Genomic DNA, 10,793 nt, shown 5'->3' on the forward strand with positions numbered 1-10,793 from the left:
CCAAGTAATAAAAATGTAATACACCTATGGGCAAACTTCACCACTGTGTGTGATCACAACTGCTTGTTGTTGTTGTCGATGCACCTTGGATTATCCATTACCTTGTTTATTTATTTTCTTTTTTTTCATGCTATGCATGCTGTTGAAAAAGTACAGTGACTATCTTCTCTTTCTTCTTTTCCCCTTTCCTCATTTTTGTTACTCGGGCCTTCTGTTGCACACCGCTTGAAAAAAGTTATATTTTATTTCACTTATGTGGTTCACATAGAAAAAAAGAACATTTTCTCAATCAGTTCTAGCCAGTTATGGCTAACTGGCCTCGGCCAAAAAGACAGCATATTTAGGCTATTTGAAAAGGGAAAAGAAAAGTGGGAGGGAAGAAAAGTCTGAAAAATCTCAACTGCCCCAGCTGTTCATATTCTTTTTAGTCACATAATTAAATTAACTTGTAGCACTCACATTTCATTGTTGATGTATTCCCACAGGCAGTAAAGCTGCAACTTAATTTAGAGAGGTAAGCCCTAGTACTAGTTTCATGCTGTATAATGACAGGCAACGTCTTTTACCCTGTCTGGTTGAACTTATTTTAATTGAGTCAGCCTACTAGTGTCCATGTGTATCTTTTGAGTGGTGCCAACCACTTGATTATCATTTCTAAATCAGGTAACATCTTATTGAGTACAGCAATGACATTTGAAGAGTTTAAAAGTTAGACATTGTGGTATTGCAGCTCATGGGCTCATGTTACAGAAACCTCAGAGCTTTTAAATTGTATTCAGTTGCTACTTTATCCTTGACTCTTGACTAGTCTTTTATTTGTGTGCAATAATTAAACTTTTTTGTTTGTTTTATTTAATAACATATAGGCATAGTGTTTTTCTTTTGTGTAATAGTTTTTAGAAATGTAGACTACCTGTGCTGTTTTTTTTAAGAGGAGTATATAGTAATTTTCAAACAAAAATAATTGTACTCCCCGTGGTTAAAACTTTATTATGACACAAGTTAGTACTTGGTGTAGATTCTTTCTGAGTGCCCTGCATAGACTGTATGGTAATGCCCTGCAAATGTTTGTGGAGATGATGCTTTTATTCTGAAGGATACGAACCGGAAGTGTCCTTGTTGCCCTGTCTGAGTTGTTGTTAGTGAGAGAAGATAACGAAAAGTGTCACTAGTGAGTAGCATGTGTTTAGTTGAGAAGCCTTTATTAGCCGAGTGACATGAAGAAGAGGTTTAACATCGACCTGGACGATTCTGCTTTCACGAAAGAAAGAACACCGGTCAGTATTTTATTTTGCAGAATTTAACGCCAACTTCTCACGGCTGGTATCTAACTTAGCTTAGCCATGAGCGGGTTGACCTGAGTGGTTGTTTCACATGATTTCATTCATTGTTGTTTCCCAGCCAAAGCCGCAGTTTGTGTCCTCAACGAAAGCGGGACAATCTACATCAGCCTCATATGCATCATCAGCCAATCCTGCTCCTGGATCAGTGAACCAGCCCCTGTCTTATGCAGAATACATCGTCCAGAGTAAAAGCAATGTGGCTGAATCTCCTCGAAGAAAGGAGACCCCCAACCTGCCCAGGCCTGAAGGCGACGGATCTGCCAGTCTGAAACAAACCGAGGCTAGTTCAGGATCTTCTGCCACAGCAAGATGTGAAACGATTCAGGGCTCCACTAAAGGGGCTGAACAGGAGAGTGGGCAGACGCATGTGGCTGGCACAGACCTGAAAGAGGCTCACTCAGACCCAAGACTCTGCCCAGGTCCTAAACCGGTGGGGTCCGGAAGCAGCATCGTTGTCAGTCCTCGACAGGTCTCAGAATTATTGTTTATTTCTAGTCAAGGGCAAATTACCAGGAAATTCGTTTTTTAGTTACTTCCCATGGCGGATCAGACACGTAATGTTGCATCTGCAAAGAAACAATACAGTTTTCATTTTTGTTTGTTTGTTTCCTCTGTGGTAAATCTAACTTTACACTTGTTTGCACTGATTCAGAGGGGAAATCCTATTCTGAAGTTTGTAAGGAGCGTCCCATGGGAGTTTGGAGATGTTGTACCAGACTATGTGCTGGGACAGACAACGTGTGCTCTCTTCCTTAGGTGGGTTTTTGTCCCTCGAATATAATATGTGTAAGATCAAGAAGTAAACAGTTTGTGTTTTACACCTGATCTGAGCCTAAACACATTTTTCATATGCTATCTTCCTCTTGTGTGTTCTGTTTTGTTTTAATGTTGCTTTTGGGTTTGGCTCCAAGTCTGAGGTATCACAATCTCAACCCCAACTACATCCATGACCGTTTGAAGCAGCTTGGACAGACTTTCACCCTGCGAGTGTTACTGGTTCAGGTGGATGTGGTAAGTGTTAAAAGTGCTGTGCCACACTGACCTTCACATTGATGAGTCGTATTAATTAATTGTTAAATTTCTTATATTAAAAAAATCATTATTATTTATGGTTTTTCATCTCAGAAGGATCCCCAACATGCATTGAAGGAGCTGGCTCGCATCTGCATCATGGCTGACTGCACACTCATCTTGGCTTGGAGGTAGGACAACAGATGTATTTATTTATTTATAACATTTATCATTGAGGAAGGTCCTCATTTACAATGGTGTCGAGAGAACCAACAAATACAGCAAAGAAGAACAAGGGTTTACATAACAGAAAATATTAGAAAACAGGTAAGAACAGTGAACACCGTCAAACAGTCATTGCCAAGAAGGACACAGACATAGAAGGGACTGTACTGGGAGATTGTTTTAAATGTCTGTATGTTGATTTGACAGCCCAGAGGAGGCAGGACGTTACCTAGAAACATATAAGTCGTATGAAAAGAAACCTGCAGACCTACTGAAGGAGCAAGTTGAAAAGAACTATCTATCAAAGGTTGGTGGATTTATTATTTTCTCTTTTCAATGCTATCATTTTACCAAATCAGAAAGGTGAGTTATGATTTTAATATGATATGACAGATTTAAGTAATATGATGCATTTGGAAGAAAATAATCTGCCAAAGTTTTGCTGTGTGCTCAAGTAGGTTAATTTTTGATGATTATTTATTTTTTTAATTTAATTTTCTTTGTTTAGGTTTCAGACTGCCTCACCACTGTTAAATCTATAAACAAAACTGATGCCATTACCTTGCTGTCTACTTTCACAGTGAGTAGTCTCATTCCACTTGATTTCATTTATAGATGTTCTCATATTGTGGTCAATGCTCTCAGATGATGATTTTTGTATTCATTTATTTTTCTTACAGTCTGTAGAAGGAATCATCAGTGCGTCTAAGGAGGACTTGGTTCTCTGTCCCGGCCTTGGACCACAAAAGGTAAATAAATACTCACCAGGATATGAATATATGGATGGTACATGGAACATTTGTTGAATTACTGCCTTGATTTTGTGCACACAGGCGAGACGACTCTACGATGTGCTGCACAAGCCCTTCCTCAAGTCAAAGACAGACAACTGAAACTTCTGACCAGTGATGTGTGACCTGCTTCTGAAAAGAACTCCACAAAGGCATCACATTGAACAGTAACAAACAAGGACTGCACTGAATCCTTCAAACACTCTATACTGAGTCAAAAAGAAATGTGTACAATGTGATGGCTGTCAGATTGAGAGTCAGCTGATATTATTTTATGGCGTTATATTGTTTGTTCATTGTTGTATTACTTTGTAATAAAAAAATAAATATTTTGTACTGTTTATATGATGTGTAATGTGCCTTCATTGAATTTACTCAACACAAAACAACCAGTGTCAAAATACCTTGTTCATGCACAAAAAGATATTGTTCAAATAGATGGAACGTAAACACAGCAAATGAGTATTTTGATGATCCAGAGAGAGGATGGGAGCTGGATAACTTATCTTGGGCTGATGGTGAACTTTGATGAATATATGAATGCCTAAATCTTGACTAGGCTACTGGTCCATATATAAACTAAAAATATAAAATAATAAATATAAATGATGTAGATTGTCCCGCTTTATAAATATAAATTTCAATACAAATAAGAGCAGTAAGGTTTCTCAAAACAGGGGTAATACTGATCCAAAAAGGTCTTGGGTTTACACCAAACGATTTTCACAGTCCCAGACTAAAGACTGACAGTCTTTGGTAAATCTGAGGAGCCGTAAAAGTTGTTTCTGCACTCAAATGCACAACGTGATGTTGCCTTCAGGGGTTCCTCGGAAATTCCTTGTTTCCGAAGTCAATTTGACAAATTTTAACTTAAAGTGTGTGTTTCGGTGCTTTGATTAGAAAATGAAGAAGGAAAAAGAAAAAAAAAAAGAGTAGATATTTCTTCCAATAACAAAATGACACACGTGACGTAGTAGTTAGCCTATACGGTGGCAAATTGAAGAGCCAACTCCATAACGTGCTTTCCCTAACTGCAAGATGCATGATTAAAGAATACAAAACGTCGATTAATTCGATGTCACAAGAAATATACATAGATAGGATCTATTTAACATTATGCATAATAACTGCCATACGTTACTGGCGTTGTACAATAACTACCCAGTGACGGTTGAAAATCCGACGGCAAGTGAAGGCACAGTAACTTAATCTGACGTCAACACAGGAAGCGTTGGTGCACTCGCGCCATATGAAATGTTGTGATTATGTTTCCAGCACTCATTTCACACTTTAACTTACAGTGTGTGTGTGTGTGTGTGTGTGTGTGCTCTCGTGGTAAAGATTTGAAACGTTACTTGAAATGTCCGACGTGCAGGCAGAGAAAGAGGACGAGGACGACGCATCTCCCACAGAGTGCTTTGCTCGCTCCGATTTCTCTGGAGTTGGTGGCGACCAGGTAACAGCGTCCCACACAGACCTCCAACAGCATGATAATAACTACACTCTTATAACCAGAGAGGTCCAAGTTAGGGCATTTAACAATGTGTATATGTCTGGCTTTTGTCCCGCAGCTTTGTTTCAGCAGAGGGGACAAACTGCTCGTGCACGCCAAGCCCTCCCCTGACTGGTGGTGGGCAGAGCTGCGGGGGGTCAGGGGTTATGTCCCTGCCAGCTACCTGCGCACAGGGGCTGCTGCTGCTGCTGAGGAGGAGGAGGAGGAAGAGGACGCCTCCCTTGACGACCCATGGCAGGATGAGGAATACTTTGGCAGTTATGGGACACTGGTGAGGAACTTTCAAGTACTATACAAAATATTACTCTGCATGTCTCAGAGCAACAAGTGAAAGTGTGCCATGGAAGCCTTCACTCATTTGCATCTCTCAGTGCAGCCATGCATGTAGCTGTATATGTAAAAAAACAACAACATGCAGACACCTGGATCTCACCAGAGTGCAGTAAACAGTAAACACAGACGTTACAGCTGTGCTGTGTTTCAGGACATCTAGATTCACAACACATCTGCATCACATGTGCACTTTTTATATCAGTGTTTCCTTGAATGTACCACACATCGAAACAGCAGCTGGAAGCTTTATATAAGGAAACTGATAATTGTTCATGTGGATCCTCATTAGTGGTTTGCCGTGGTCGATTTCCAATCATCACAATATAAAATTGCCATCCTCTACCGAAATGAACCTAATAAGTATAAACCAATAAGCCATTATAAATAGTTAACCATGTCAAATCAAGCAATTCTTTGAAATGGCACCAAATCACAATAGAAGTTATCCAAAGGCACTTTTTCAATAGAGCAGCTCATTACAAGGTTGATTACAGCGACCCAATAATTCTCACTATGAGAAAGTCACTTCTTATTAAAAGGCAGAACTAGGCTTGGGGTGGGCAGCCGTCTGCCTCAACCATGGATATTATAACCATGAAAATCTTTTTTTGTGTGTGTGAGTGTGTGCTTTAGTCATTTGGTTATAGGAAATTATATTTCTGTTTTGATTTCACAACATAATTTCTCCCAATGAACACTTTTGTGCCACTTTTCATTACACTTTATTTTGAAATTTCATATTCTTTTTATATTTTGCCTGCATTTATTTGTAATAATATTCAATTCATAAAGTTATCTTTATTTGATATAAAACCCTTTTGATTCCGACATAAAAGAACTGCAAAAACACCAATACAGTCATGATGAAAATATGTCTTGAGTTGTTGCATGTTGAAATGTAAGACTGTTCTTTACATACTTCAACAAATGGTGTCACTTATTGTATTTAATTCATTTGATCTCATGTTGCAGAGGCTTCACTTGGAGATGCTGTCAGACAAGAGTCGCACTGAAGCGTACCGACAGGTTATTCTCAGCAACAGTGCTTCTCTGGCGAGTAAGGTGGTGATGGACCTCGGCTGTGGAACCGGCATCATCAGCCTGTTCTGTGCTCAGCTGGCACAGCCCTCAGTGGTAATCAACTTGAACTGTCTACATGTGCATCTACCACAAATGTATACATGGTCATAGATAATAAGGTGTTTTAGTGTGTTTTACTGCAAGCTCGGACTCGTTCTAAGTTTCCATGTACTCAAATTCACAACAAAGATTGAGATATGAGACAGGAAATGACCCAGAATTCATAAGTATAATTCATATTTTTAACTTTAGTGAACCTATACTTCCATCTGCTGGACAAGAAGTGTTGCTACAAAACATCATGGTGTATAATGTGTGCAAGTTAACCTGTGGTGTTGCAGGTGTATGCTGTGGAGGCGAGCTCCATGGCGAAGTATACCAGACAGCTGGTGAAGCAGAATGAATGTGATGAGGTGGTCACGGTCCTGCAGGGCAGAGCTGAGGAGATCGAGCTGCCTGAGCAGGTGGACGTCCTGGTGTCTGAGTGGATGGGCAACTGCCTGTTGGTAATCATGACACTGCTGATACTTTTACTTCCACTGATGAATAACAGTGTCAAGATATTTTAATATTAAAATTAAAATGTCAGTGCCATTAGTTTTTTATTGCATCCAATCATGCACTCTCAGCGGTTTGTGTGCTCTGTGCTGTGTTTCTTTGTCGCCTCCCTCTGGTCTAGTTTGAGTTCATGGTGGAGTCAGTGCTGGTGGCCCGGGACCGTTGGCTGAGAGAAGGTGGTGTAATGTGGCCCTCATCCGGGGCCCTTGCCCTCGTGCCATGTCAGGCTAACAGCTATTATGCAGAGAAAATGGCCTTCTGGGAGCGTCCATATGGCCTGGACTTCACCCCTCTGCAGTAAGAGCTACTACTCAGCAGATTTTAGTACAGATTGCAGTTGTACATTGGTAAGATAATCTATTGAATGTCATTGGCTCATGTCATCTCTCCCTGAATTCATTCAGGTTCATAATGTATGCTCCTCACCAATTCAGCACAGACCAAGTTAGTTATGTTCAAACTTACTTGGGAATAAACGCATAGAATTCTATCACTGTTGAATACCTATTCTTTAACTTTGTTTTCTCATAAGAGATTAAGTACTGTTTGTCATTTTCTCTGTAGGTCTTTGGCACAGAAGGAGTTCTTCGCCAAACCCAAGTTCAGTCACCTCATTGATCCCAGTGACTGCCTCAGCTCTCCCTGTGACGTGATCAGCCTGGATATGTACACTCTGCAAGTCAAAGACCTAGAGGTGCTGTGTGATTCATCATTAGAAATTGCTATACCCCACCTCACCCCTTGGATATTATGACTAAGGTTGTGTGGTTTCATTTCTCAGGAAATAAAGGGTCAGTTTCAATTCTGTGTGGAAAAGTCTGGTATTTTCCATGGATTCACTGCCTGGTTCACCGTTCAGTTCCAGAGCCTAGAGACAGGGGGCGCAACAGTGGAGCTCAACACCGGACCCAACTCTGAGTACAAAATATAAAAAAGTCTGTTGTGCAGAATGCTATTCTGCAAAACTATATTTTACAACATTAAGTACAGTTTTTTTTCCTCAGGCCAACACACTGGAAGCAGACTCTGTTCATGCTAGACAGCCCGGTCAGCGTGTGTGCAGGAGACTTGATCAGTGGAACGATTGTCCTGCACAGGAACCCCGTCTGGAGACGCCACATGACTGTTACCCTGCACTGGAACATTAACAATAGCCCAGAGGAAACAGACAACTGCCAGGCAAATACCAAATCTTCACTATGCTTACCTCATATGAGTGATTTGTCATTGTTTTGTTGTTAGTTTTTCCACGCAAATGTGACTCACTTACACAAACTCTGTCTACCTTCAATGTCCTTCTTTGTGTCTGCGTCCATAGATCGGGACAAAGAGTTTCCCCATGTGGAGGTGACAGACCTGCTATCAGCGGTGGAGGTTCACAGGAAACAACTCTAACCTCTGTTAAGTTGAGGATCAGGGAGGGATCGGCTGTGAGCTGCAGCTGACCTGTAATGAAGTGCGTCATTCATGAACGTGGCGGTCAAAGAAACCTCATCTAGAAGGACGAGTAGTTGCGCTGTTGTTCGCCGGATAACTACAGGCCCAGGTGATTCATCAAACCGTGATTAATGACGTGCCTAGAATGAACTGTGGAGCACCACTGTAACTTAAACTTAAATGCTTATTGGGCTCAGTGGGGAAAATGGGTTTTACAGAAGACAGTCCTATATCAGTGCTTGACAAAAAAAAAAGTATTTGTACTCTCAGGTGCAACAAGTAGACCACACTATGTTTTAGTGTTCATTTTTATTGTATGTGCATAAACTTCCACATCAGACATTTATTTTGCATTATCTGTAAAGTGCTATACATGCCAAAAGTGTGGATTAAAAAAAAAGAAATGTTAACCATGAAATACAACACACAGGGATTTTCTAGATTTAAAGATTAGAGTGAGTTTTGATGTCACTGAAATGTCAATCAGGCTTAAGTGCTTAAGTATACATTAAAATTAACTTAACGATAATGAATTGTCCACAATAAAATTAAGAATTCTCAATAAAATAACTGTACAATTAGTAAACTCGCATTTGATTTAAAACGCAAAGCATTTTGGGACTGTTATGAGGACTTGACACTACTCTCCTGCATTTGTTACCCTGTGCAGTGGCAGAACTGTTAAAACATTTCTTAATTAAAGTCATTTTTTGTGTGTCAGTGGATGCACTGCTTTGTCATTGCTCTGTTTTACTCTTTGCTTTTGATCTGGAGCGCGTGTTGACCTCTGACGATACAGGCTGGGCAGCGATGGATTCAGGAGAAGGAGGCCTGGAGAGTGGAACAAATAAGGGAGGTTTAACAACTTTGACTTTGACCTGCTTGCTTTTGTCCTTTTTCTGCCTCAAGTGTTTATCACAATGGTTTACAAACGTGTTCAGTTTGACAAAAGTCTTGTTGCACACTTTGCAGTGATACGGTCGCAGTCCTTTCTTGAGGCGAATCTGCAGCCTGATGTATGATGATCGAACAAAGGTCCTGCAGCAGACGCCACACTTCAGATCATCTGGGCTGTCCTGTGTTTTCTGGGTCTGGTTTGGTGCAGGTGCAGGTGGAGGTGGAGGTGGAGGTGCAGACACTGGTTTGGCCTGACCAGAAGACTCTTTAGCCTTGTGAGACAGTAGGAGAGACAAAGAGCGAAAACCCTCACCACATTTCTCACACTTGTACGGCCGCTCCCATGTGTGGAGACGAACGTGTGCCAGGAGCCCGGCCTTCTGGGTGAACGACTTGTCACAGTGGGTGCACTTGAAGGGTTTCTCCCCTGTGTGGAGCCGGCGGTGGGTCTTCAGATGGGAGGCCCGGCCGAAAGTCTTGCCGCACTCGGGGCATTTAAACGGCCTGTCCCCACTGTGGATCGCCTTGTGTGCCATCAGGTGGGCTGACTGATGAAAGTACTTGCCGCAGGTGCTGCATTTGAACTTCCTCTCTTTGCTGTGAGTGGTCAGGTGAAGGGCCAGGTGGGCGGAGGAGATGAAGGTTTTATTGCACACGCTGCAGCTGTGAGGGTCCAATCTGATGCGCCGGTGTGGCCGTCGACCATTAGGGAGGCTGCTGCCAGCCTGACAGGAGGGACACTTGGATGGTTGCTGTTTAGAAGGAGATGAGGCGCTGGTCGGATTGGGGTCAGGATCAGGAAGTGGTAGGTTGAAACCACACCCACAGTTTGAGCAGTTCCCAGTCTGTTGGCCTTTATCACTGGTTTTATCCAGCATAGTGCTGTCTACAACCATAGTGGAGGAGGGGGGGTCATTCTCTGGCACATCATAGAGACACCTGAAAGCGACACACAGTGTTTTTTGTAGTTAACGGTGATGAAAGTGAGGGAGGACATGAACAGCGCACGGCACACCCACGTCTGCCTCCACGCCCATTAGCCCATCAGCTCTATCACTGTCTGTGATACAGTATAAAGCTAAATCACTGACTTCCTCGTTGCTGACAGCGCAGCGCAGCGCACAGCAGCACTGTATGAAAACCAATCTGACCGCGTCGGCTGTTGAACTAACATTTACCTTCCTCATCATCGGCATGCAAATGTGGAAATTTACATAAACACACAAGCAGTACTCAGTCAGCTGTATTATAGGCCCTGCGTCACCCTAAACGATGAGCCTGTTCTGTGACGCGAGTCACGGCAGACAAAATAAATCACACACATACATACCGTGTTCATTCTTATCGAGAAAATATGGCTGTGTATTGAGATTATTATGGCACGAGCGCAGGTAAACGTCACAATAACAGAGGCAGAAGGAGACGGGAGACGTTCACGTCCTGCGGCCGCTCGGCATCGCAACACAAAGAGGCTGCAGCATCATCTAGCGAGCGGCGGAGTAACTGTCAGACACAGCAGGGAATAGGCTATGTGGGGATAAGGATACAGGAAATACAGCAAATAAAGTGAATGTGCAACATAACTGAGGAAGTCTAGGTTGTTGT

General features: G+C 42.0%; 3 protein-coding genes across 3 annotated transcripts; 2 read left to right on the forward strand and 1 right to left on the reverse strand.

The window, feature by feature from the left end:
* Positions 1 to 1,094: 1,094 nt before the first annotated feature.
* On the forward strand, positions 1,095 to 3,711 carry ercc1 (excision repair cross-complementation group 1). Its single transcript, XM_085765573.1, has 9 exons — positions 1,095 to 1,277; positions 1,402 to 1,812; positions 1,996 to 2,099; positions 2,255 to 2,354; positions 2,469 to 2,545; positions 2,787 to 2,886; positions 3,088 to 3,159; positions 3,260 to 3,328; positions 3,413 to 3,711. The coding sequence occupies exons 1-9, from the start codon at positions 1,218 to 1,220 to the stop codon at positions 3,470 to 3,472; spliced, it is 1,053 nt and encodes a 350-aa protein (XP_085621699.1). The 5' UTR covers positions 1,095 to 1,217; the 3' UTR covers positions 3,473 to 3,711.
* An 874-nt stretch (positions 3,712 to 4,585) lies between these two features.
* Positions 4,586 to 8,249, forward strand: prmt2 (protein arginine methyltransferase 2). Its single transcript, XM_085764261.1, has 9 exons — positions 4,586 to 4,826; positions 4,942 to 5,154; positions 6,189 to 6,350; positions 6,638 to 6,802; positions 6,976 to 7,151; positions 7,419 to 7,548; positions 7,636 to 7,772; positions 7,859 to 8,070; positions 8,173 to 8,249. Exons 1-9 carry the CDS (start codon positions 4,731 to 4,733, stop codon positions 8,247 to 8,249), a joined length of 1,368 nt encoding a protein of 455 aa, XP_085620387.1. The 5' UTR covers positions 4,586 to 4,730.
* Positions 8,250 to 8,589: 340 nt separating this feature from the next.
* On the reverse strand, positions 8,590 to 10,641 carry LOC146964905 (uncharacterized). Its single transcript, XM_085764979.1, has 2 exons — positions 10,519 to 10,641; positions 8,590 to 10,127 (listed from the first exon to the last, which is right to left on the reverse strand). The coding sequence occupies exon 2, from the start codon at positions 10,082 to 10,084 to the stop codon at positions 9,029 to 9,031; it is 1,056 nt and encodes a 351-aa protein (XP_085621105.1). The 5' UTR covers positions 10,085 to 10,127; positions 10,519 to 10,641; the 3' UTR covers positions 8,590 to 9,028.
* Positions 10,642 to 10,793: the final 152 nt, after the last annotated feature.

Source organism: Trachurus japonicus, chromosome 21, assembly GCF_045865225.1.
Source record: "Trachurus japonicus isolate A0001 chromosome 21, Traja_1.0".
Taxonomy (NCBI): Eukaryota; Metazoa; Chordata; class Actinopteri; order Carangiformes; family Carangidae; genus Trachurus; species Trachurus japonicus.